Genomic DNA, 25648 nt, shown 5'->3' on the forward strand with positions numbered 1-25648 from the left:
CATTATTTTTGACCAAGTTACTCATGGTCTCTAGTCTGTGTGCCAAATTTGAAAAGTTGCCAATCCATGCTTGAATTATTTATTAAGTCAAGGAAAAATTATTCATAGAATAAAAATAGATTTCACAGCTTTGCTGTGAACCCCTAATAAGTAATTAGTAGGTCTGCATAATCTATGTTATGATTGATTGCCTATTACTTTGAGCCAAGGGCAAAATTTCCTCCTGAGGAGCTGGCCAATCAGCGGTCCACTTGCATGAACGTTTTAAAGACTGGTATACTCCCACACCACTCCAACATTGAAAAGCTTTTTTTTTTTAAACATACTTAATTCCAGGAAAACTATTTCAATCATATTGTTAATTATAGGCCATAAATCTGGAAACACTGGACAGTTACTTTAAACACAGTTGACCAAAAGCAGGGGATTAAATAATATCACAAGAAATTGTGTAACAGATGGTGACAGTGGACACACTACGGCATTAGCTACATTGTCATTAATTGCAAAACTCGAATGACATGGTTGAACTGAGGATACACCAGGACTCAAAACAAAAAGTCATGCGGATCACGGAAAAGCCACAACTTTGTTTTAAAAGCCTTCAGTTGTGATATTCAACAGAATACGCATTTTGCAAGCCTTGCGACTCGCGATGCCCGGGTGTTTGAGCTAATGCGCAGAAGCATCACAACGTGTTTTGAGGAAAAAGGTCACGAACTCTGACCCTGCCTGAAGCAGGAGCAAAAGACAGAAAAATAACATTAATTTATTACCTATACAATAGCGTACAACAAGCAGAGCAGGTAAGACAACTGGATTGTGCGCGAAAGCTGCCATGAAAAAACACGTCATGCATCACACAATGAAGAATACATTTGCCAAGCCAGCAGCCCGAGGGGAAGCTGCCATTAGCTAACGTAGCTAGTTCGTAGACTTTGCTAATGATTCCGGACCAAGAGTGCACCAAAACCGGCAAGTAATGAGATATCAAAACCATACGGATACTCGGTGTTATTTGGCACTAAACGACAGAGTGTAGTTAGCTAACTCAAACAAATCGATATTCGTGTACCAGTTATTAGATAAAACGTGTATGCTAGCAAGCGGGTTAGATGTGAATCCTGTACGAGAATGCTAACTAAAAATACCTAGCGCGAAGAAATTGGTTCGATTTCCGGAGCTGATGTTTAAATATGAACACCTAGCTAAATGTTCGTTTGTATTGGACCAACAACAATTTGAAACGGTTCCAAATTGATTTTCAATTGCTAACTAACGTTACATTTGTGCGTTCTTATTCCTTGTTGTCAACAGCGAAGTCCCGCCACTCGCTGGCTGCGTTTGTGTATGGGCCTTGAACCCTAGCGTGCTTTAACCCTTCAATGTTGACCTTTCACCTACAGGAAAAGAAATACCTTTATCTTCCGTATCGATTTGAAATAGTTAGCTACTAGACCAGAGCGTGTTTATGTTGTACTTACAACCATCGATATTAACGTATGGCTAGTTAACTAGATTTTGTGTGATATTTCTCAGCTTGGTGAAGACGGCCACAATTGCAGATAACAAGCATGCTAGGCCGTGCAATTCTACCACGGTGTGCCCCATAGTTAGCTAGTCAGCTAGCATGCACATTCCGAGTTGATCAACCCCTAACGTCGTTACTCTCACGAAGTTAAGTCAAAACAAAATGAGTCTGTACTACATTGACTGACCCTCCTGTTTTCTCACATTAGTAGTAATTAACGACATAGCTAGCTTCCTGCATAGGACCAGGGCTGGCATTTCAAACAACATGTTGCTTGCTAGCTAGTAAAACTGACCCATATTCAGTAACATTTGTTATTATTGTGGGCAGGGCAAAACCGATTTAGTGATTTCTGTTATGATTAAAATAAATAAATCACAGCACGTCTTTGGACTCGTTTTACCGGATTAAGTAGAATGCAATTGGAAATGAATGTTGAAAGTTCAATGTATATGTCAAAAATGTCAGTTGACAAGACATTTTGATAAATATCCTAATGTCAAAACGCAGTTTGTGTCCAAATCTATGACCAAAATGCAGAAACAGATTTCATGTTTATGTTTCAGAATATCAATCTACACATGTGCCACAATAGTAACAATATCACTTGTATTTGTTTTATTTAAAATGAGCACCTTATAAACTGCACACACACACACACACACACCGAAAACCCAGTTTTGACAAGTGGCAATAAATCACTCATAGATATGTGCTCAAAAAAACATACGGAAACTGGAGATATTCTTTTTACATCAACTGGTTAGAGGACAACCTTCAGAACAGTCATCTACATTTTGTAATTTCGTTTTTTTTTTTTTTTTCAAGTGGGTCTCCAACGTGGTAGGCTAAGTATAACGCAACACTTCTTTTGTTAATCCATCGATATGAGGTTGAAATCAATAGGACAGGGGGCAAACGTTTGGGGTGTAGCACTGTTTCAACTAACACTATTCGAAGGCCACACGGAAACTTAGAATAACATCTACATGGTTGTTTAGAGGAGACCTTTAGGAGGCTTATCTATACTGAACAAAAATTTTACTGCAACAATTTCAAAGATTTTACTGAGTTACAGTTAATGTAAGGAAATCAAGTCAATTGATATTAATTCATTAGGCCCTAATCTATGGATTTCACATGACTGGGAATACAGATATGCATCTGTTGGTCAGAGATACCTTTAAAAAATAGGTAGGGGTGTGGATCAGAAAATCAGTCCGTATCTGTCTGACCACCATTTGCCTCATGCAGCGTGACCCATCTTCTTCCCTTAGAGTTGATCAGACTGTTGATTGTGGCCTGTGGAATGTGGTCCCACACCTCTTCCATGGCTGTACGAAGTTGCTGGATATTGGCGGGAACTGGAACACACTGGTGTACACGTCTATCCAGAGCATCCCAAACAGGCTCAATGGTATGCAGGCCATGGAAGAACTGGGACATTTTCAGCTTCTAGGAATTGTGTACAGATCCTTGCGACATTATCATACTGAAACATGAGGTGATGGAGGCGGATTAATTGCACAAAAATGGGCCTCAGGATCTCGTCACAGTATCTCTGTTCATTCAAATTGTCATCCATAAAATGCAATTGTGTTTGTTGTCTGTAGCTTATGCCTGCCCATACCATAACCCCACCAAGGGGCACTCTGTTCACAATGTTGGCATCAGTAAACTGCTCTCCCACACAATGCCATACACATGGTCTGCGGTTGTGAGGCCGGTTGGACATACTGCCAAATTCTCTAAAACGATGTTGGAGGCAACTTATGGTAAAGGAATGAATATTAAATTCTCTGACAACAGCTCTTGGCATGCCACTTGCACGCTCCCTCAAAACTTGAGACATCTGTGGCGTGGCATTGTGTTGTGACAAAACAACACATTTTAGAGTGGCCTTTTATTGTCCCCAGCACAAGGTGCACCTAATCAGCTTCTCGAAATGCTACACCTGTCAGGTGGATGGATTATCTTGGCAAATGAGAAATGCTCACTAAAAGTGACAAACAAATTTGTGCACAACATTTGAGAGAAATAAGCTTTTTTTGCATATGGAACATTTCCATACAGAAAAATAACCCCAAACTCAGCTCTGTTTTACTCCCGTCACGGTGGAAAACCTTCAGGTCGCTCTTGGTACGCACTCCGATAGCATATTTCGCACTAGTTCACTGGGCTTTATCCCAGTGCACCAAAGTTGGCAACCAACTTTAAGATGCATTACTGCCACCAACTGGACTGGAGTGTGTGGATCTTGTTCATCTTTCAATCACCAACATGATGCTTGTAAAAACCAATGAGTCGATGGGAGAGGCAGGACTTGCAGCACATCAAGCGTTTAAAATAGAACCAAGTTCTATTTTAGAGACTGGCTACTCAGGTGACTGTTGACGTGTGTGTAGGGATGTTAGTGACCCTATTACCGCCACACATCATGACTGCAGTCAAATTCCACATGCTCAAGCTTTGATGCTCATTAGCAGCCTACCAAACTTGCTAACTGCCTGGTACTCAGCACTCTATTGTCCCGCTAATCACTCTGACAGCAATGCAAATGTGATCTAAAATCAAATCAAACACTTCATGAGAGCCCATGAGCTCATGTTGTGCAACATTTCTATAGGCTATACAATAGCATGAGAAAATAAAGTTTTGATGGCCTCTATTAAAAAGAGGATCCCATCTTTCTATAGGCTAGGCCTACTATATTTATTTCTCAACTTTCCTAATATTAAGCACATTCCTTTGCTTTACAACAGGTACAACTGACTAGTTATCCCCTTCCCTTTCCGCTGTTCCGAGACAATTAATTTCACACATATAGTATATGTGAAGACAAGCTCTGATGCTCATTGGATCTGGCAGGGCTTAAAAACTATTACGGACTACAAAGGGAAACCCAGACGCAAGCTGCCCAGTGACGCGAGCCTACCAGATGAGCTAAATGCCTTTTATGCTCGCTTCGAGGCAAGCAACACTGAAGCATGCATGAGAGCACCAGCTGTTCTGGATGACTGTGTGATAACGCTCTCGGTAGCTGATGTGAACGAAACCTTTAAACAGGTCAACATTCACAAAGCCCTGGGCCAGACGGATTACCAGGACGTGTACTCAAAGCATGCGCGGACCAACTGGCAAGTGTCTTCACTGACATTTTCAACCTCTCCCTGACCAAGTCTGTAATACCTACATGTTTCAAGCAGATCACCATAGTCCCTGTGCCCAAGGAAGCAAAGGTCACCTGTCTAAATGATTACTGCCCCGTTGGTAGCCATGAAGTGCTTTGAAAGGCTGGTCATGGCTCACATCAACAGCATCCTCCTGGACACCCTAGACCCACTCCAATTCGCATACCGCCCCAACAGATCCACAGATGACGCAATCTCAATCGCACTCCACACTGCCCTTTCTCACCTGGACAAAAGGAACACCTATGTGAGAATGCTGTTCATTGACTACAGCTCAGCATTCAACACCATAGTGCCCACGAAGCTCATCACTAAGCTAAGAACTCTGGGACTAAACACCTCCCTCTGCAACTGGATCCTGGACTTCCTGACTGGCTTCCCCCAGGTGGTAAGAGTAGGCAACAACATGTCTGCCACACTGATCCTTTACACTGGGGCCCCTCAGGGGTGTGTACTTAGTCCCCTCCTGTATTCTCTGTTCACCCACGACTGTGTGGCCAAACACGACTCCAACACCATCATTAAGTTTGCTGATGACACAATAGTGGTAGGCCTGATCACCGACAACGATGAGACGACCTATAGGGAGGAGGTCAGAGAACTGGCAGTGTGGTGCCAGGACAACAACCTCTTCCTCAGTGTGATCAAGACAAAGGAGCTGATCGTAGACTACAGGAAAAGGCGGGCCGAACAGGCCCCCAAAATCCACTAATTAAGACGGGACTGTAGTGGAGCGGGTCGAGAGTTTAAAGGTCCAAACATCACAAAATACTCGTGAAGAGGGCACGACAAAACCTTTTCCCCCTCAGGAGACTGAAAAGATTTGGCATGGGTCCCCAGATCCTCAAAAGGTTCTACAGCTGCACCATCCTGACCAGTTGCATCATCGCCTGGTATGGCAACTGCTCGGCATCTGACCATAAGGCGCTACAGAGAGTAGTGCGAACGGCCCAGTACATTACTGGGGCCAACCTCCCTGCCATCTAGGACCTATACAATAGGCGGTGTCAAAAGAAAACCCATAAAATTGTCAGAGAGTCCAGTCACCCAAGTTATAGACTGTTTTCTCTGCTACCGCACAGCAAGCGGTACCGGAGCGCCAGATCTACGGCCACAAGGCTCCTCAACAGCTTCTACCCCCGAGCCAGAAGACTGCTGAACAATAAATAAAATCACCACCGGACAATTTACATTGAGTACCCCTGCACACTGACTCGGTACCGGTGCCCCCTGTATATATCGTTATTGTTATAACTTTTTTTTTTTTTGTCTGCTTGGTAAATATTTTTCTTGAATATTAAATAAATACTCTTCTTGAACTGCACTGTTGGTTAAGGGCTTGTAAAGTAAGCATTTTTCACAGTGAAGTCTACAGTTGTTGTATTCGGCACATGTGACAAATAAAAAAGTTTGTTTTGAAGTTAAGAATAGTCTGATGGGTGACAATATTAGCCTATCAGTTGTGAATGATGCCCAGCGTGTGCAGTAAGGCAAGAAACAGCCTTTTTATTTGATTTTTTTTATTATTTTTTTTTACAACTTTTCCAAATCATAGTCGCACACCTCATGTAGCCTAGCCCATAGACCTATATGCTGATAAGGTTTGTATCACAACTAAAGTGGCCAAATAACTTCTTAAAAATAAGCACATTTTAATTTGCTTTACAACTGGTGTAGAGCATAACTGGCATGCAATTTGGGGAAGATAATTTTTACCACAAATTCATCTTTATAGTAAAGCGTTAGATGCATAATCGGATTTGCGGTCACTTTTAAGAAAAGTGTTTTCCCGCTAATTGATTGCATCTTGGAACGTTCACGCTTGTAGCCTACTGCCGGGTGCGCATTGAAATGGCCCAGTAGTTTATCAACATTAAGCTAAACGTTCTGATCTGTTTATTAGCCTCATTGCTTTAAAAGTTGTTTTGATGCGAGTGGTTGTATTCATTTGGGATCTATCGCATCCCACAACTGTCCCAGAGTATGTTTTGGAGTATTTATTTCTCGCATAGAAAGACAAGTTGACCAATAGAATAGGTCAATTTTTGTACTATGGGGGACAGTATATCTTTTTTAATTTGACCTTTATTTAATTAGGCAAGTCAGTTTAGAACAAATTCTTATTTTCAATGACAGCCTAGGAACAGTGGGTTAACTGCCTTGTTCAGGGGCAGAATGACAGATTTTTACCTTTGTAAGCTCAGGGATTCGATCTCACAACCTTTCAGTTACAAGTCCAACGCTCTAACCACTAGGCTACCTGCCTCCCCATAGGCTAGTGCTTTTGCTGTTCGTTAGGCCTACTCATCTTGTTGGCTGACAAAGTAAATGTGAACAGTTCTAACATCTTCAATATGCACCTCGGAATTCGATAAGAAGGATGCACGCAGTTGCGTCCCTGATGTGTCTGTCTTCACTTGTAGCCTACTTCGGAGCTGAGATGCCTGTGAGACGGACCCGATCACGTGACAGGCAATGGCTAATCAAAATTGAGATATCTGAGAGGGGCTGAATATAATAATTATAATTCCCTTCGCCCGGCTGCCAATCACCGTGCTCCGAAGCACACGGGCACACCGGCCACCTTCGCTGCAAAAGACATTAAAAAATATTTTTTTAGGGGGCGTTACGGCCACACAAAGGGGATTTGTATCTACTGTAGCCCCCAGCCATATGTCATAGCCAGATCAGGGCCTAACATAAGCGCAACTCACAGTATGCTATTCTGTTCTTCTGAAATAGACTGCATTTTCTTCATAGCGTGTTTCTTCAGACCTGTCTAAAATAAATAATAAATTTATTGTGACGGTGTAGGCTATATTACATGTATTTATTAGACTTTTTCAAATGTAGATGTTCCAAAGGTCTGCATCGGTGGCATGTAGCTTTTGTGTGGAAGCCAAGAGCTGCTAAACATGTTTGTTAATTAAAGGTGAATTACCGTGAGACCGGCAGTTACAATCACAGGCTGACAATTTCATGACCGTCACAGTCCTACGCGCGTAAGCAGTTTGGATGAAATGATTTAAAAACATTTATTTTGCAACATTTGTGTACGCTAGGTGGCCGGTTTGGCCAGCGTGTAAGTCCTGCGCACCCCAGCATTTGACAAAATCAACGGTTCAACACCAAAGATCTAGATATATTTTTTTAAGTAATCGATCTTACGTTATCGTGATGACTTAACTTTTATTTTAACATCACCAATCTGAAGTAAAAAAGGATGTCATTCCACAAAATGTTATGGGGTGAAAATGCAAGTTTGTGTAAGGTAGTAACACAAACTGTCCACATTAGGGAAATTAGCGCAATCCAAAATAAGTTTTTATATGGCAAAATAATTCAACATGTCAATTAAGATGATAGTATATGTTTCCTAATCACAAACCATTGCAACAATGACATGTATTTCTCACTAATTGAACCATTTTGAGAGTTTAAAAATGCTCTCAAACAACATTTTACCATAGTGTCTGTGTAGCAGCCTGAACATTTGACGTCCATAGTTATGGTATGTAAGAATGTAGGCCTATGTTTGTCCTCTCATTGTATAGACCCGTTACTGGCCCATCCTTATGGCCTAGTACTAACTATATGGTGTCTATTTTAGAAAAAAAGTATTTCTTTCATGTTTTGCTATGATATTAATAAGCCCATTTGCTACACATCTCACTCTCTGAGAATTTGTTCTGATGCAAATATGTTTATCATCGATTTTCAATGCATACCCAGTAACTGTGAAACATTCCTTCCTTCCTACACAGCTTGATGTGCCTCCTGGGGCTTTGATGTGAGCAGCAGCAGAAGGAAACAGAATCGGCGTCATGGACGGACAGACTCAGAGGATTCAGCTGGTGTCAGCTGATGGTGGCATGATGGGACACCGTATCCAGGTAATGTCACGGACAGGTCATTTCCTGCCCTGAGACATGGCTGTGACCTCCACGTCTCAGGTTATCCCTTACCCCCAAACTATTGGTCAAGGCTATTATTAGTCAACATCCGCATGACTAGTACCTTCATATGACTTCAAGGTTAGACAATAGCAGAACGTACAGCATCAGGGTTAGATTCCAGTGGAAAGGTATGGGACAGGACACTATTAACAATACTGTTCGTCGGCATTTGATCACACCAAATAGAGCATATTGGCTTCAGACAGTATACTAACTCAACATAATTTGGCTGAAGTATTTCTGTTATTCTCATATAAGTTGACTTGATTATTCTCCTCTCCTTTCCTTCCAGATTGTGACAGACCAGTCCACGGGCCAGAAGATCCAGATCGTCACTGCATTGGAGCAGGGTTCTGGTGGGAAGCAGCAGTTTATCCTGGCTAACGCAGACTACTCCACGGCAGGCAAGGTAATCCTAGCCAAACAAGAAGCCTCGTCCCCGGGCAAGGTGATCCTGGCGGCCCCAGATGGTTCAGGGGTCAACCAGCTGCTGTTTGTCTCCCCTGACCTGGCTGGCCAGCAGATCCAGGTAGAGGCCTCGGCCTGCACCACCAATATTCTAGCCTCTTACTACCTTCTATTCAGAATATTGCTATCCACAAAATTCTGGTTCCCCTAGCACAGATTAAAGCTACGAGTTTTTCAGCAAAACAGCCGCCTGCCATTTGTTTTGGTATACAGCTGAGGAATGGGGTTAGGGAAATGTAACCCCTCTCAAATTCATATGAGACGGCGCTCTATATGCAAGGATTGACATTCCATTTAGTCCAGTACTATGCTTAATCTGTGAGGGAAACAGGCCCCTAGAAGTGTCTTTGACATCTGATATGAATGCCTCTTTTGCTTTTTGTGTGCGTTGTATTTCCAGTTTGTGACGGAAGGGTCAGACCAGGCCCTTTCCAAGCCCGTGGTGGAGTACTGTGTGGTGTGTGGAGACAAGGCCTCAGGTAGGAATGACATGCACTTGAACTGGTCTGACCCTTCTTGAACCCTCTCTTCTCATTGTGTGACTGACCCTGTCCGTCCCTTCCCCTCGCCCAGGTCGTCACTACGGGGCAGTGAGCTGTGAGGGCTGTAAGGGTTTCTTCAAGCGCAGCATCAGGAAGAACCTGGTTTATACATGCAGGGGGTCCGGCGAGTGTGTCATCAACAAGCACCACAGGAACCGCTGCCAGTACTGCAGACTTCAGCGTTGCATGGTTCTGGGCATGAAACAGGACTGTGAGTATCTGCCCCAATCACTTACTGACGTTCACATAGGTATATAATGTCAAACAAACATGCTTCTCTAACATGTCATTTAAGAAATGGTGTCAGTTTGTCAACGTCTGCAATGTTCCACAATGCCCTGTGTTGCTTACTAGTCAGTATGTTTGAGGGGATCAGTTTGAGCAAAGTGGAGGTCTTGATCACACAGGCACTCTAAGAACCCAAATCATCTGATTTAATTTATATATTCCAATATTTATTTTTGACTGTCAACATAGTAGCACACAGATGCAATGCTAAATTCCTGTCACTTTTACATTTTGGGATGGTTGTCATGATAAAGGCATGTCATGTGCAAAAAATACACTTCCGAGCAGTTCTTTTTCGATCTGAGCGTTCAGGCAGAGGTCGCATATGGAGGTTTTGTATCAGGATTCCGATCTACTAAAGCCTTGTTCACATTGGCAGTTTGAAGTGACTCTAAACATTTATTTTTCATATCTGATTAAAATCTGTTATTTTTCCTGCGGACAAAAAGCACATGGAATTAGATATTTCAAGCCACATTTGTAGGTGGTTTGAAATCGGATACAAATCAGATTCCTGGCCACGCGACTTGTCTGAACAGTCAAATCTGAGTTATTTATATGCTGTTGACAGTTTTGACAAAAGCATGTGGTAGTTAACTAGGGTGTTGTTTACAAACAAATGAGTGAATGTGTTAGAAAGCTAAACAGCTAGGCCTACCTAGCTAGCTAGTTGACTGCTGTGGCTAGCCAAAAAGGACCTCGTTTTGAAAGTTGGATCATCTTATCCTTTGAAACTTTAAAAGCATTCGTACACTATGATTTTTAACATTCAAAGCAACTGGGAATGTCCATGGTTGGCATTGTTGTCACCTTAGCTTGATACGTAACTTCCGAGTGATCGGAAGCACGAGCACCACCACCAATCAGCCTACACCACTGCGCACACATCTGTTGTTGCTATGACAACTGGCGTAGACATGTCAGCAAATGACTGCTGTCTGAACATACCCAAATCCTATTTGGTCACTTGTAACTTGCTGTTTGGACAGTCAGTATTCAAAAATTGATTTGAAAAACAAAACTTATTTGAGCATTATGGCCTGCAATGTGAACAAAGCTTTAGACTATTTTTACACAGGCAGCCCAATTTTTGGGCAAAAGATCAGAATTGAGCTGCCTGTGTAAACACAGCCATATGGAGGTGGTATGAATTGTAAATCAAAAGATCAGATTCCATGTGTTTTTTTGTTGTTGTTTGCTGTTTACATATTAGGAAAATATCAGATATGCAAATGAATTGGCGAAATATCTTAATTTAGCTGCCTGTGTATACAACCATAATGAGTAGTTATTTGGGATGGAAGGTGATTTGTAAATCACTGGTTCTGTGTAGTCCGACTGCAATGCAGTCGATCACAAAATGCACATAAGCACGGCGGATTAAAGTTAACTGTTCTCTTCCTCTCTCTCAGCCGTTCAGTGTGAGAGGAAGCCGGTGGATGTATCCAGAGAGAAGTCTATCAACTGTGCTGCGTCTACGGAGAAGATCTACATCAGGAAGAACCTGTGTAGTCCTCTGGCTGCCACGCCCACCTTCGTCACCGACAAGGAAACCGCCAGGTACTACAAGGAGACAGCCAGGTACTGCAGCTGGCTTAAGGGCCCCATCACATTGAGCAACACAGCATACAATTATAAAACCAACTCTATGTATTTCATTGGGGAAGTTGGTTTGGAGTGGTGGAATATAAGGCACATGAGGTCACACCAAACACCTGCAAACACAGCCTCAAAAGGCACAGGGTACATACTCCACTGTAATCTCTGTGCGGGATGCGTTACCAGTGTGTGTGAGCCCTAATTAATTAATTGATGTTACTGATTGGCTGGAGTGGACACACCTGTGTTCCCATGTAGAAATCAGTCCATAGAGTCCACTCAGAGAGAAAGAGGCGAAGTCAGGGATAACTGGTCCCAAAATCTGTCTTCTCCAGCAGGTGGCTTTTTAATTTTTTCCATTTACCGAGCAAGGAGTTTTTGTATGAAGGTTAGTAAGAGGGTTGAATTTGGTTAACAAAAAATATAATTGTGTGGCTTATTTGATCAAATAGAAGTTCCGTAATGCTTAGGTTGCACTGATATAAGTAGGACACGTGGCAACTTCGGGGGAAAACCCCACTTTATATCGGAGTTGTTCCTGTTCACGCGTATCTGCCCAACCTCCATTTTTTAAAAACGTTTATTTTTGTTGTTAGTGGCCACTTGAGTATCTGACACCTTGCCCAACCGGCTGCGCGCGTGTGCTATTGTGCATACATTTATTTTGCCCCCCCACACCAAACGCGATCACGACACGCAGGTTAAAATATCAAAACAAACTCTGAACCAATGACATTAATTTGGGGACAGGTCGAAAAGCATTAAACATGTATGGTAATTTCGCTAGTTAGCTTGCTCTTGCTAGCTAACGTTAATTTGTCCTATTTAGCTAGCTTGCTGTTGCTAGCTAATTTGTCCTGGGATATAAACATTGAGTTGTTATTTTACCTGAAATGCACAAGGTCCTCTACTCCGACAATTAATCCACACATAAAACGGCCAACCGAATCGTTTCTAGTCATCTCTCCTCCTTCCAGGCCTTTTCATCGTTTAAATTATATGGTGATCGCATCTAAACTTTCATTGTATTACCATGACTACCGGCAAAACAGTTCGTCTTTCTATCACCCACGTGGGTATAACCAATGAGGAGATGGCACGTGGGTACCTGCTTCTATAAACCAATGAGGAGATGGCACGTGGGTACCTGCTTCTATAAACCAATGAGGAGATGGGAGAGGCAGGACTTGCAGCGCGATCTGCGTCAGAAATAGGAACGACATCTATTTTAGCCCTTGGTGTCGCAGACGCTCGTTGGCGCGCGCAAGCAGTGTGGGTGCAATAATTGAATAACATGGATTTCTAAATTTATTTTGCGACGCACGCGACGTGTCCGGTCTGGTCAGCATGTGAGAAGACTAACCACTGCTTCAGCAGTCTCAATCGTTCATAATTGGACCTCCAATTAATCTGCACTGATTGGAAAATACTTCACAGGTGAAAACAATATTGTGGAAGCTCAACATTGGCTGAGTTTAGACAGGCAGCCCAGTTCTGATATTTTTTTCACTAATTGGCCTTTTGACTAGTCAGATCAGCTCAGAAAAAGATCCGATGTGAACAGATCTGATGTGATTGGTCAAAAGACTTGGGGTGCCTGTCTAAACGCATCCAAAATAGGCTAGCTTTCAACCTTTTTTCCAGATTAGTGTAAATGAAGAGGATGGTTAGGGTAAACGGAATGACTGTATAGCCATTTGGCTGCGTTTATACAGGCAGCCCAATTCTGATATTTTTCCACTAACTGGTCTTTTGACCGATCAGATCTTTTGCCATTAATTGGGCAAAATATCAGAATTAGGCTGCCTGTGTAAACGCAACCTTCGAGATTTCTGTGGGATTAGATGGTAGAATTGAAGTGTTGTTTGTGTTTGCAGATCAACTAGTTTGCTGGAGTCGAGCATGCTCCTCAACATCCAGCAGCCATTCCCCAAGCTGGAGAACACCATCCTGCTCCCGACATCGCCTGAATCGGTTAGTAACTGCAGCACACGTGGGGGGCACAATATACAAATTAATTTCATAGTTAGCTCGCGTCCACCCGTGGGCTAAACTCATCTTTTTGAGTGTTTATATATATTTTTTAAGTATACATACCATAGAGCCAAAAAGTGAAATGTAGTATGTATTTAAAAAATATATTAAAAAAAACCCATTGCCTTCAGAAATGATTCATACCCCTTGACTCATTCCACATTCAGTTACAGTTAAATTCTAAATGGGTAAAATAGATTTGAGATATTTAATTTTCACTAAATTTGCAAAACTGTTGAACATTTTTTTTTCACTTTGTTATTATGGTGTATTGTGTGTAGAAAAAAAATCTATGTAATCCATTTTGAGTTCAGGCTGTAACACAACAAAATGTGGAATAAGTCAAGGGGTATGAAGACCTTCTGGAGGCACACTATAAGTGAAGACCATCTCTTCCAGGGCAATAGGAGACACCGTATTTATATTTATACTCAGCCGAGGGCTGGAAGAATCAAACCAATTTAGGATTGGACAAAATGCTGGTGCATAGAAATACTATTTTAAAGTTCGGTGTGGGTAGTCTTCCTACGTCTTTCCCTCTTTGTAATTGTTCATTTTATCCGGGAAACTGCAGTTTTATTGAAACCGCACTGGATTTGTTCCCGATAGCCAGAAAGGAAACAAAGCATTGAACTACAGAAATTCAGCCGTGGCAATATATTCATTTTGACAATAGATATTCTGCCGGTTAAAGCAACTGGGATGTTAGTCTGTGATGAGGTCTGATTGAATCTATTTGAGCATCCTGTTAAAGTTTCAGGCAATGGTTTTATCTAAGGAAGGAAATATATCTATTCACAAATATTTAAAATGGGGAAACGATTGGGACTCCAAAAGTAGAGGTATCCATTATTAATAGTGGTGCTGATTTTCCCTTGTGCCTCTCCATAGAATGACCCATGTCAGGGTGACCTGAGCACGCTGGCCAACGTGGTGACATCATTGGCTCACCTGAACAAGGCCCGGGAGATGAACGACATTACAGACGGCAATGACCTAATGGGTATGGACGACACCCTTAGCAACGGAGACAGCTCAATGACGGATCTCCAAGGAGACGAACAGACCGCCAGTGACATTACGCGGTGAGGAGATTTCTTATGCAGGATTTTTAAGCTACTTTCTGGAATTTGTTTTATGCAGAATGCCATCCCCGCCACTTGTTTTGGTATACATTTGAGGGATAGGGCTAGGGACGTACAGCACAGCCCTTCTGAAATCCATAGACGGTTCTCTAGATACTTAGACTGACCGTCCATAATACCCACATGATAGTTTAAAACTTTTTGTAGCTAGACAAAATGTATTTTGCCATTTGAACGAATTCTCAGATCCCAGATTGTATCTATTTTTAACCCCCTGCAGTCGATTAAATCCAAGTTACATAACAACAACAAAAACATAAAAATCTGTAAGTTTAAGTTAGAGATGTTTTTTTGAATTGGCTGCATCTCAAATCTATCGCATCTGCCAGTGTCGCACTTCCGCATCTGCGGTGAAAGGTGGCAGAGCTAGAGTGGTGTTTGTCAGACCATGATACATCCCTAAAATCGGGCTTCTCACGTAAATGTCTGCAGCGTCCGTATGGTTTGACCTACGGGGGAGACTCACGAACACGATGGTGTTCTCTGTTTTGCTCTACGAGGAGACTCGTCCGAAGTCTGTACCGTTTATGTGTCAACTTCTGTTTGGTACTGTCTGAACCGTTTGGGCTATAAACTAATGGGACCCCACTGTGGAAAGGGGAGATTCTCACAAACACAATGGTGCTCTGTTTTGCTCTAGGACCACCACAAGTGTTACTGGACTCGTCTGAAGGTACCGGTTTAAAAAAAAAAAAAACGAATGGAAGTATGAAGGTAGTTTTGTGCCTACTCAAAAAAGGGGTTCAATATGTATAATTCAAAAAAATTATACAAAATATCTCCTGTTTAAAAAAAAAATTATTTTGTTTTTACATCTCCTAGATTTAAGACGGACACTTCAAAACCTTGTTTCTTATTTTCTGACTGTCCTTTTTGCCATTTATGAATGTGTTATTCAATGTGTTTCTATGGGCTTCAGTAGTAAAGGCCAACATCGACCTAAAATTCCAAATCAAATAGCTAAATGATCCATATTATGACCATCTTAAAACAATTCCATATGTCAGCTTAGCATCCCCCCTTCCCCAACGTCTTTAAAGGATTTTAATAGGTAAAATGTCATGTGCTTGGATTGACTAACGGCAGTATTGATTTTAGAGCTGATAAATGTTCTGAGTGTATCAGAAGGAACTTAGGGGTTGTGTTTTCTGTATATCATGGGGCTCAAATTGAATTTTTTTGCCAGTCAAGGGCCATGTGGTTCCTGTGTTCCTGCCTCGGTTAATTAGGTTACGTGCTGGTTAGATATTTCCTATCCCAAGATCTGTCAAGCTTGAAGCTTGTTTTCCTTTCTGCAGTCTATTTCTGTATCACTTCCTGAATCTCAACACTAATAGACATTTTTACCTCTAAGAAAGTAAAGACAATATAAGTACTTTTAGAGATGAATACAGTGCCTTCAGAAAGTATTCACACCCCTTGACTTTTTGTTGTGTTACAGCCTGAATTTAAAATGGATTACATTGAGATTTATTGGTCACTGGCCTACACACAATACCCCATAATGTCAGTGGAATTATGTAATAAAATAAAAAAAATGTTTTTTAATAAAAAATGAAAAGCTGAAATGTCTTGACAATAAATAAGTATTCAGCCCTTTTCTTGTGACAGGCTTAAATAAGTTCAGGAGTAAAACTGTGGTTAACAAGTCGCATAGTAAGTTGCATGGACTCACTCTGTGCAATAATAGTGTTTAACATGATTTTTGAAGGACTACCTCATCTCTATACCCCACACATACAATGTCTGTAGGGTGCCTCAGTCAAACAGTGAATTTCAAACAGATTCAACCACAAAGACCAAGGAGGTTTTCCAATGCCTCGCAAAGAAGGGCATCTATTGGTAGATGGGTAAATTGCACTTTGGATGGTGTCTCAATAAACCCAGTCACCACAAAGATACAGGTGTCCTTTCTAACTCAGTTGCCGGAGAGGCAGGAAACTGCTCAGGGATTCCACCATGAGGCCAATGGTAAAACAATTAGGATTTAATGGATGTGGTAGGAAAAAACTGAGGATGTAACTACAAACTTAATTGACAGAGTGAAAATAAGGAAGCCTGTACAGAATCATTTTGTTTCCAAAACATGCATTCTGTTTGCAATAAGGCACTAAAGTAATACTGCAAAAAATGTGGCAAAGCAATTCACTTTTTGTCCTGAATACAGTGTTATGTTTGGGGCAAATCCAATACAAGACATTACTGAGTACCACTCTCCATATTTTCAAGCATAGTGGTGTCTGCATCATGTTATGGCTATGCTTGTAATCACTAAGGACCGGGGAGTTTTTCAGGACTAAAAATAAACGAAATGGAGCTAAGCACAGGCATAATCCTAGCGGAAAATCTGGTTGTCTGCTCTCCCAGACACTGGAAGATTAATTCACCTTTCAGCAGGACAATAACCTAAAACACAAGGCCAAATCTACACTGGAGTTGCTTACCAAGAAGACAGTGAATGTTCCTGAGTAGCCGAGGTAGATTTAAGTCAAAACTACGGCAAGACCTGAAAATGGTTGTCTAGCGAAGCTCAACAACCAATTCGACAGAGCTTGAAAATATTTTCGGAAGAATAATGGGGAAATGTTGCATAATCCAGGTGTCGAAAGCTCTCAGACTTACGCAGAAATACTTGATGTAAATTAGATTTCTTTATTTAATTTGTAATAAATGTGTAAAAATGTCTAAACATTTTTACACTTTGTCGTTGAGGTATTGTGTGTAGAGAGTGATATAGAACATCTATTTAATCCATTTTGAATTCAGGCTGTAACACAACAAAATGTGGAATAAGTCATGCGGTTTGAGTACTTTCTGAAGGCACTAAGTGTACTAGTTTAAACTCTCCTGTGTGTGTGTGTAAAGGGCTTCTACACTACAGAGCCAAAACAGAGATGTACTGAGCTGGCCTGATTTACGTATCCACCATAATTGATGGAACTGTGCTGGAAAGGACAATGACAAACTAAAATATCAGAGCCAGAAGAGTTTGGTTTTGAGTCGGCACTATAGTGTGAATCGAGCACTAATTTGTTGATTGACTTGTTTTGTTGTCTCGCTGTCCCACCTCCCCAGAGCGTTTGACACCCTGGCCAAGGCCTTGAATCCTGGTGATGGCTCAGCGGCCTCTCTGGAGGCCACGTTGCAGTTGATGTCAGGGGACCAGTCGGGCCCTGTGGTGGAGCTGGAGGGGCCCCTTCTCTCAGACAGCCACGTCCCCTTCAAGGTGAGGCCCAGGGGCCATGCTCAAAAGTAGTCCACTATAAAGGGAAAAGGGTGCCACGTGGGACGCTACCCCACTCAAAGGCCCAGGGCCTGACCAAAACACCTGATTTAAAAATGGATTCTTAAAAATGGATCCATCTTAAAATGGAAATTTGTTCTCAGTACGTTGTAGAGTGCTTAAAGAAAAAAAATCTAATGTCTAGGCCCATTCTTTCTCAATCATGATGTCTCTCTTGCTCACTCTCTTTAGTTGATGATGCCTTTGCCCATGCCTGAGTACCTAAACGTGAACTACATCTGTGAGTCGGCCTCAAGGCTCCTCTTCCTGTCCATGCACTGGGCGCGCTCCATACCTGCCTTCCAAGCCTTGGGGTGAGTCCCTACCTACCTACTGCTCTCATTCTGTGTCTCTAATTCTCTTACACTGAATTGTAAGATGTAAGTAATGGAAGATGTAAGTATTCAGACCCCTTTTTTCACATTTTGTTACATTACAGCCTTATTCTAAAATGGATGAAATGTTTTACCTCAACAATCTGCACACAATACCCCATAATGACAAAGCGAAAACAGGTTTTTAGAAATCTTTGCAAAACAAAACGAAATACCTTATTTACATAAGTATTCAGACCATTTGCTATGAAACTCGAAATTGAGCTCAGGGTGCATCCTGTTTCCATTGATCGTCCTTAATGTTTCTACAATTTGATTGGAGTCCATCTGATGTAAATTCAATTGATTGGACATGATTTGGAAAGCCCCACACCTGTCTATATAAGGTCCGACAGTTGACAGTGCATGCCAGAGCAAAAAGCAAGGCGTGAGTTCGAAGGAGTTGTCCGTAGAGCTCCGGGACAGGATAGTGTCGAGGCACAGATCTGAATAAGGGTACGAAAACATTTCTGTGGCTTTGAAGGTCCCCAATAACACAGTGGCCTCCATCATTCTTCAATGGAAGATGTTTGGAACCACCAAGACTCTTCCTAGAGCTATCCGCCTGGCCGAACTGAGCAATCGGGGGAGAAGGGCCTTGGTCAGGGAGTTGACCAAGAACCTGATGGTCAGGTGTTCATGATGGTCAATCTCTGGAGTTCCTCAGTGGAGATGGGAGAACCTTCCAGAAAGACAACCATCTCTGCAGCACTATACCAATCAGGCCTTTATGGTAGAGTGGCCAGATGGAAGCCACTCCTCAGTAAAAGGCACATGACAGCCCATTTGGAGTTTGCCAAAAGGCATCTAAAGGACTCTCAGACCATGAGAAACAAGATTCTCTGGTCTGATGAAACCAAGATTGATCTATTTGGCCTGAATGCCAAGTGTCACGCCAGGATGAAACCTGGCACCATCCCTACGGTGAAGCATGGTGGAGGCAGCATCATGCTGTGAGGATGTTTTTCAGCAGGAAGGACTGGGAGACTAGTCAGGATCGAGGCAAAGTACAGAGAAATCATTGATGACAACCTGCTCCAGAGCGCTCAGGACCTCAACAGGACAACGACCCTAACCACACAGCCAAGTCAACGCAGAAGTGGCTTCGGGACAAGTCTCTGAATGTCCTTGAGTGGCTCAGCTAGAGCCTGGACTTGAACCCGATCGAACATCTCTGGAGAGACCTGAAAATAGCTGTGCAGCAACGCTCCCCTTCCAACCTGACAGAGCTTGAGAGGATTTGCAGAGAAGACTGGGAGAAACTCCCCAAATACAGGTGTGCCAAGCTTGTAGCGTCATACCCAAGAAGACTCGAGGCTGTAATCACTGCCAAAGATGCTTCAACAAAGTACTGATTTAAAGGGTCTGAATATTATGTAAATGTGATATTTCAGTTTTAAAATTAGCAACAATTTCTAAAAACCTGTTTTTGCTTTGTCATTATGGGGTGTGTGGATTGATGGGGGGGGAAACAAGTTAATACATTTTAGAATAAGGCTGTGACGTAACAAAATGTGGAAAAAGTTAAGGGGTCTGAATACTTTCCAACGGCACTGTATATGCAAACTGCCATGTGTATCAGTCAGCCTTTTTCTGCCTAATGGCCAGAGCACCAAAATGGAAGTATTTGTGTGTCATCCTCTGATTTTTAAATGCAGTGTATATTAATGTATTCTCCATGCATGCATATTAATAAATGAAATGAAATGCATCCTATATTTCCCAGTGATAATGACATTAACCTGGTGAAGTCCTGTTGGAACAAACCGTTTGCCCTGTGCCTGGCTCGACGCTCCAACGTTTTGAATGTTGTCTTTTTTACATAGGGGTCTCGATAATGACATTAACCTGATGAAGGCGTGTTGGAACGAGCTGTTTGCTCTGGGCCTGGCTCAGTGCGCCAACGTTATGAATGTCGCCACCATCCTGGCTGCCATCATCAACCACCTGCAGACCAGCCTACAAGAAGGTACAGGAGGTGATTGTACAAATGAATACATATTTCTCACAATATTTACAATAATTGCCAGCGGATTTTTATCCAAATTGCCTTCCAGTATGGGGAGTGTGATTTATGCAGCAAACATATTTCCAGGCTCGGGGGCGGAAGGGTAGCCTAGTGGTTAGAGCGTTGGGCTAGTAACCGAAAGGTTGCAAGTTCGAATCCCCGAGCTGACAAGGTACAAATCTGTGTTTCTGCCATTGAACAAGGCAGTTAAGAACACTGTTCCTAGGCCGTCATTGAAAATAAGAATTTGTTCTTAACTGACTTGCCTAGTTAAAAAAAAGAAGAAAAAAAAAGAAATCTCAATGGATAAAAATCTGTCCTCCGCGTTGTCTCCTCTTTTTCATAATCTGGACTGATTCGAAAAGACTTGACTGGGAAAAACAATATGGTGGAAAGGAAGCTCATTAGGCTAGCTTTTACCTGGTCATTTTCTTTTGAAAGATCAGTGCATATGAAGGAGAGGAAGGATTTTAAACAAAGAACCCCAGTGTCCTTCTCCAGTATTCCTCTTGTGTTCATTCCCTGTTCCCCCCCTGCAGAGAATCATCTGCTGAGTCAGAGCCACAGTAGGTTTTTGTTGTTGTGGGAAAACATGGGGGGCGTTTATAGTATTATAAATTATTTACGTTCCCCTGTTTCCCCCCTATAGAGAAGCTGTCACCAGAGCGAGTGAAGCTGGTGATGGAACACATCTGGAGGATGCAGGAGTTCTGTAACAGCATGGCCAAGCTGTCCCCTGACTCGTATGAATACGCCTACCTCAAAGCCATCGTCCTCTTTAGCCCTGGTGAGTGGTGGCTGGAGAGAGGGATTAAAGAGGGAGGGGAAGGGGAATACAGAGTTTCATTATATATCATGGAATGATGCATAATGTAACTCGGTGTTGCAAATAGTAATTGGTCACATTCCAGACAGTGCAAAGCATCCATGGAGAGAGGGGGAAAAGATAAAATGTGTTAGTTTTGAAATTAGATTGTAAAGTGCTGATACACTATATGACCAAAAGTATATGGATACCCCTTTCAAATTAGTGGATTTGGCCATTTCAGCCACACCCGTTGCTGACAGGTGTATAAAATCGAGCACACAGCCATGCAATCTCCGTAGACAAACATTGGCAGTAGAATGGCCCGTACTGAAAAGCTCAGTGACTTTCAACATGGCACCGTCATAGGATGCAACCTTTCCAACAAGTCAGTTCGTAAAATTTCTGGCCTGCTAGAGCTGCCCCGGTCAACTGTATGTGCTGTTATTGTGAAGTGGAAATGTCTAGGAGCAACAGCGGCTCAGCCGAGAAGTGATAGGCCACACAAGCTCACAGAACGGGAAACACTGAGTGCTGAAGAGAATAGCGCATAAAAATCACTCACTAACGAGTTCCAAACTGCCTCTGGATGCAACGTCAGCACCAGGACTGTTAGTCGGGAGCTTCATGAAATGGGTTTACATGGCCAAGCAGCCGCACACAAGCCCAAGATCACCATGCGCAATGCCAAGTGTCTGCTGGAGTGGCGTAAAGCTTGCTACCATTGGACTCTAGAGCAGTGGAGACGCATTCTATGGAGTGATGAATCTTGCTTCACCATTTGGCAGTCCGACGAACAAATCTGGGTCTGACAGATGCCAGGAGAACGCTTCCTGCCCTACTGCATAGTGCCAACTGTAAGGTTTGGTGGAGGAGGAATATTGGCCTGGGTCTGTTTTTTATAGTTCAAGCTAGGCCCCTTTGTTCCAGTGAAGAGAGATCTTAACGCTACAGCATACAATGACATTCTAGACGATTCTGTGCTTCCTCAATCAACATGACAATGCCCCTGTGCGCAAAGCGAGGTCCATTCAGAAATGGTTTGTTGAGATCGGTGTGGAAAAACTTGACTGGCCTGCACAGAGCCCTGACATCAACCTCATCTAACACCTTTGGGATGAATTGGAATGCAGACTGCAAGCCAGGCCTAATCGCCCAACCTAAGTGCCCAACCTCACTAATGCTCTTGTCGCTGAATCCCCGCAGCAATGTTCCAACATCTATTGGATAGCCTTCCTAGAAGAGTGTAGGCTGTTATAGCAGCAAAGGGGGGATCAACTCCAGATTAATGCCCAGAATTTTGGAATGAGATGTTCGACGAGCAGGAGTCTACATACTTTTGGCAATGTAGCGTACATGAGAAACTGTTGCATGACGCAACTCACTTCTGTGAAAAATTGTCACATGATTACGCTCATTGGGCCAACCTCCTGGACACAGATTATGCAAATATATAATATATATATTTTGAATTTAAAAAAAGGGAGAGTTATTATAAATGCAGTTGCACCCTTTCCTTTTGCTTAATCTACTTGTTCTGTGTCTTTGCCAAGAACTATACTGAACAAAAATATAAACGCAACAATTTAAATGATTTTACATGTTGAAATCAGTCAATATTAAATAATTAATTAGGCCCTTATCTATGGATTTCACATGACTGGGAATAAAGATTTGCATCCCGTTACCTATACCTTAAAATAAATGTGCCTTACATTGCTTCAGGCTTCAGGATCTCGTCACGGAATTTCTGTGCATTCAAATTGCCATCGATTTAAAATGCAATTGTGTTCATTGTCTGTAGTTTATGCCTGCTTATACCATAACCCCAATGGCACTATGTTGACATCAGCAAATCGCTCGCCCACATGACGCCATACACGTGGTCTGTAGTTGCGAGGCCGGTTGGACGTACTGCCAAATTCTCTAAAACGACGTTGGAGGCGGCTTATGGTAGAGGATTCTATGGCAACAGCTCTGGTGGACATTCATGCAGTCAGCATGCCAATTGCATGTTCCCTCGACACTTGAGACATCTGTGGAATTGTTGTGACACAACTGCACATTTTAGATTGGCCTTTATTTTCCCCAGCACAAGGTGCACCTGTGTAATGATCATGCTGTTTAATCAGCTTCCCGATATGCCACAGCTGTCAGGTGGATGGATTATCTTGGAGGGATGTAAACAAATTTGTGCACACCATTTGAGAGAAATACGTTTTTTGTGCGTATTAAGAATTTCTGGGATCATTTATTTGACTTCAAGAAACATAGGACCAACACTTTACATGCGCTTTTATATTTTTGTTAAGTGTATAAAAGACAGCAGTAAAATGGAAACATGTACACAGTCAGTGACGGTTGTTTGGTACCATGGTGATTTACCCGATTGTCTCTGATGCGATACCTTTCCTTTTGTTTAATGAACTTGTTCTCTGTGTGTGTGCGCATGCTATAGACCACCCAGGCATTGACAACACCTTACAGATCGAGCGGTTCCAGGAGAAGGCTTACATGGAGCTACAGGACTATGTTACCAGGACCTACCCAGAAGACTCCTATCGGTCAGTAACTCGCTACATTTTACCACTAAATCCAACTATAACATATTTTCCTCTCTCATTCATCTTCCAATTCTGTTTCTCTCCCACTGTCTTTGCCTCCCTCAATTAAATTGTCACATTCTAATGCTTTCCTGTCTTCAATTATAAATGATTTATTGGCATGACATTCACATGAATATTATTGCCAAAGCAAAGATCCATAACATTATAAAATGTCTCTACCCGTCAGGTTATCCAAGCTGCTGCTGCGGCTCCCGGCCCTGCGGCTGATGAGTGCAGCGGTGACCGAGGAGCTGTTCTTCACTGGCCTCATCGGCAACGTGCAGATAGACAGCATCATCCCTTACATCCTCAAGATGGAGTCCACCGACTACAACAGCCAGGTGGCCACTGGAGTCTGACCTTTTGACCTGACCCACTCCGACCTGGTCACCACAGCAGCCAGAAGCATCTCCTGGTCACCGTGGCAACATCACCTGCAGGACAACTGTAGGGCTGTAGGCGAACTTCCAAGGTAAAAATGCAGGGTCGTGTTCATTAGGGCACACCATTAGCAAAAAAACAAACATCTGTGGGAAGTTCAGATAGTGCCTCCATGTTTTTAATTTTTCACTCCATTTTGGACGGTTTTCTTTCCGTTTCGTACCTACTGAACACAACCCAGGTTGGCTGCATTGCTGTGTGTCCACCTCCCTAAACAGAATCTGAAGGTTTTTCAATGGAATCAGATGACCTTCAATGCTGAAACAATCCTCTTCTTTGACAACCTGATAATAGCTCAAGAAGGAAGACTGTAGTCCACACCCATACAGCCGCCACGCCTGCTGTTATCCTCCGCTTCAACAAATGAACTTTGAGTGAGTCAATCAAGCTTCGTAAATTGTGCTCTTTAGTAATGTACAGTACATTACATATGTAGGATCTTAATTTGATAAATGTTGCTGAGAATTTTCCTGCACAACAGGAAATGCAAACTTGTGTATTCAGGGTTTTAAAAAGGCTTCTGAAGTTTGTACTTTCCGCTTTAAAATGTCAGACTTGATTTGCCTTAACAGCATTTTTTTGTCAACCCCTACAAAGAATTTGAGTACACATTAATCACATTTCCTGTTTCTGCCGGATTATTTTCCTGCTGTTGCAAACTGGCTCAAATTAAGATCCTACATCTGTTTTCTTTATATCCCTTCATTTTGTGCTTCTGATCTTGTTTGTATTTTGATGAACGGACCGAGGAGCTGTTAACTTTTTCGAGTGCCCGCCTCATCTGGTTTCAACATGCACTTGTATTATTTTTCCAATTTTTTTGGGAGAAACCTTTTGTCAATGTGAGTTGGTTTGCCATGATGTGATCAGTTAAGGTTATAACCTTTATGATATTTGTTTGCTAATCCGAAGGAAAAGGCTTGTATCACGAGTCAACTCTTGTCTAACTTGGAACTCAAAGTATCATGTATGTATGTGTAAATATGTATATAGAAATATGTGAAGAAAAAGCTATCATGGACTAAAGCTGCTTATTACAAGAATTGTAGTTGCTAAAATGTAGTTGCTAATACAATTAAGTCATTTCAAAATAAAATGACATTTCAATGGTCAATCAAATGTATTATATAATCATTCACACTTTTCAATGATGGGGTGACCTTTTTTGATGACTACTTCAGTTGTAGCCTGGTTCCAGATCCGCTTGGGCTATTGTTACGAAACCAATAACTAGCCTGCTAATATTGTTGCACTTGCTATAAGTCTAGGGATCTTAGGCCTAGTCTGTGTGCATTTGTGAGAAGTCAGCGTATGTGCCTTGGTGTTGAATGTAGCCTACATGTGCCCAGGGCAGTGCTTCATTGGTAAATCGGGAGG

General features: G+C 42.2%; 1 protein-coding gene across 2 annotated transcripts; it reads left to right on the plus strand.

Moving 5' to 3' along the window:
• Positions 1-876: 876 nt before the first annotated feature.
• Positions 877-25648, plus strand: LOC120054189 (nuclear receptor subfamily 2 group C member 1-A-like). 2 transcript variants are annotated; one of them, XM_039001640.1, is made up of 14 exons: positions 877-975; positions 8487-8615; positions 8971-9207; positions 9547-9625; positions 9720-9899; positions 11389-11536; positions 13453-13549; positions 14501-14694; positions 17830-17980; positions 18230-18351; positions 20238-20380; positions 21069-21206; positions 23683-23788; positions 24018-25648. In XM_039001640.1, exons 2-14 carry the CDS (start codon positions 8547-8549, stop codon positions 24187-24189), a joined length of 1836 nt encoding a protein of 611 aa, XP_038857568.1. In that variant the 5' UTR covers positions 877-975; positions 8487-8546; the 3' UTR covers positions 24190-25648. The 2 variants fall into 2 exon arrangements, with proteins under 2 accessions (XP_038857568.1, XP_038857567.1); XM_039001639.1 differs by having other exon boundaries at positions 11389-11557; positions 24018-25647.

This window comes from Salvelinus namaycush, chromosome 9 (genome assembly GCF_016432855.1).
Source record: "Salvelinus namaycush isolate Seneca chromosome 9, SaNama_1.0, whole genome shotgun sequence".
In the NCBI taxonomy this organism is placed as follows: domain Eukaryota; kingdom Metazoa; phylum Chordata; class Actinopteri; order Salmoniformes; family Salmonidae; genus Salvelinus; species Salvelinus namaycush.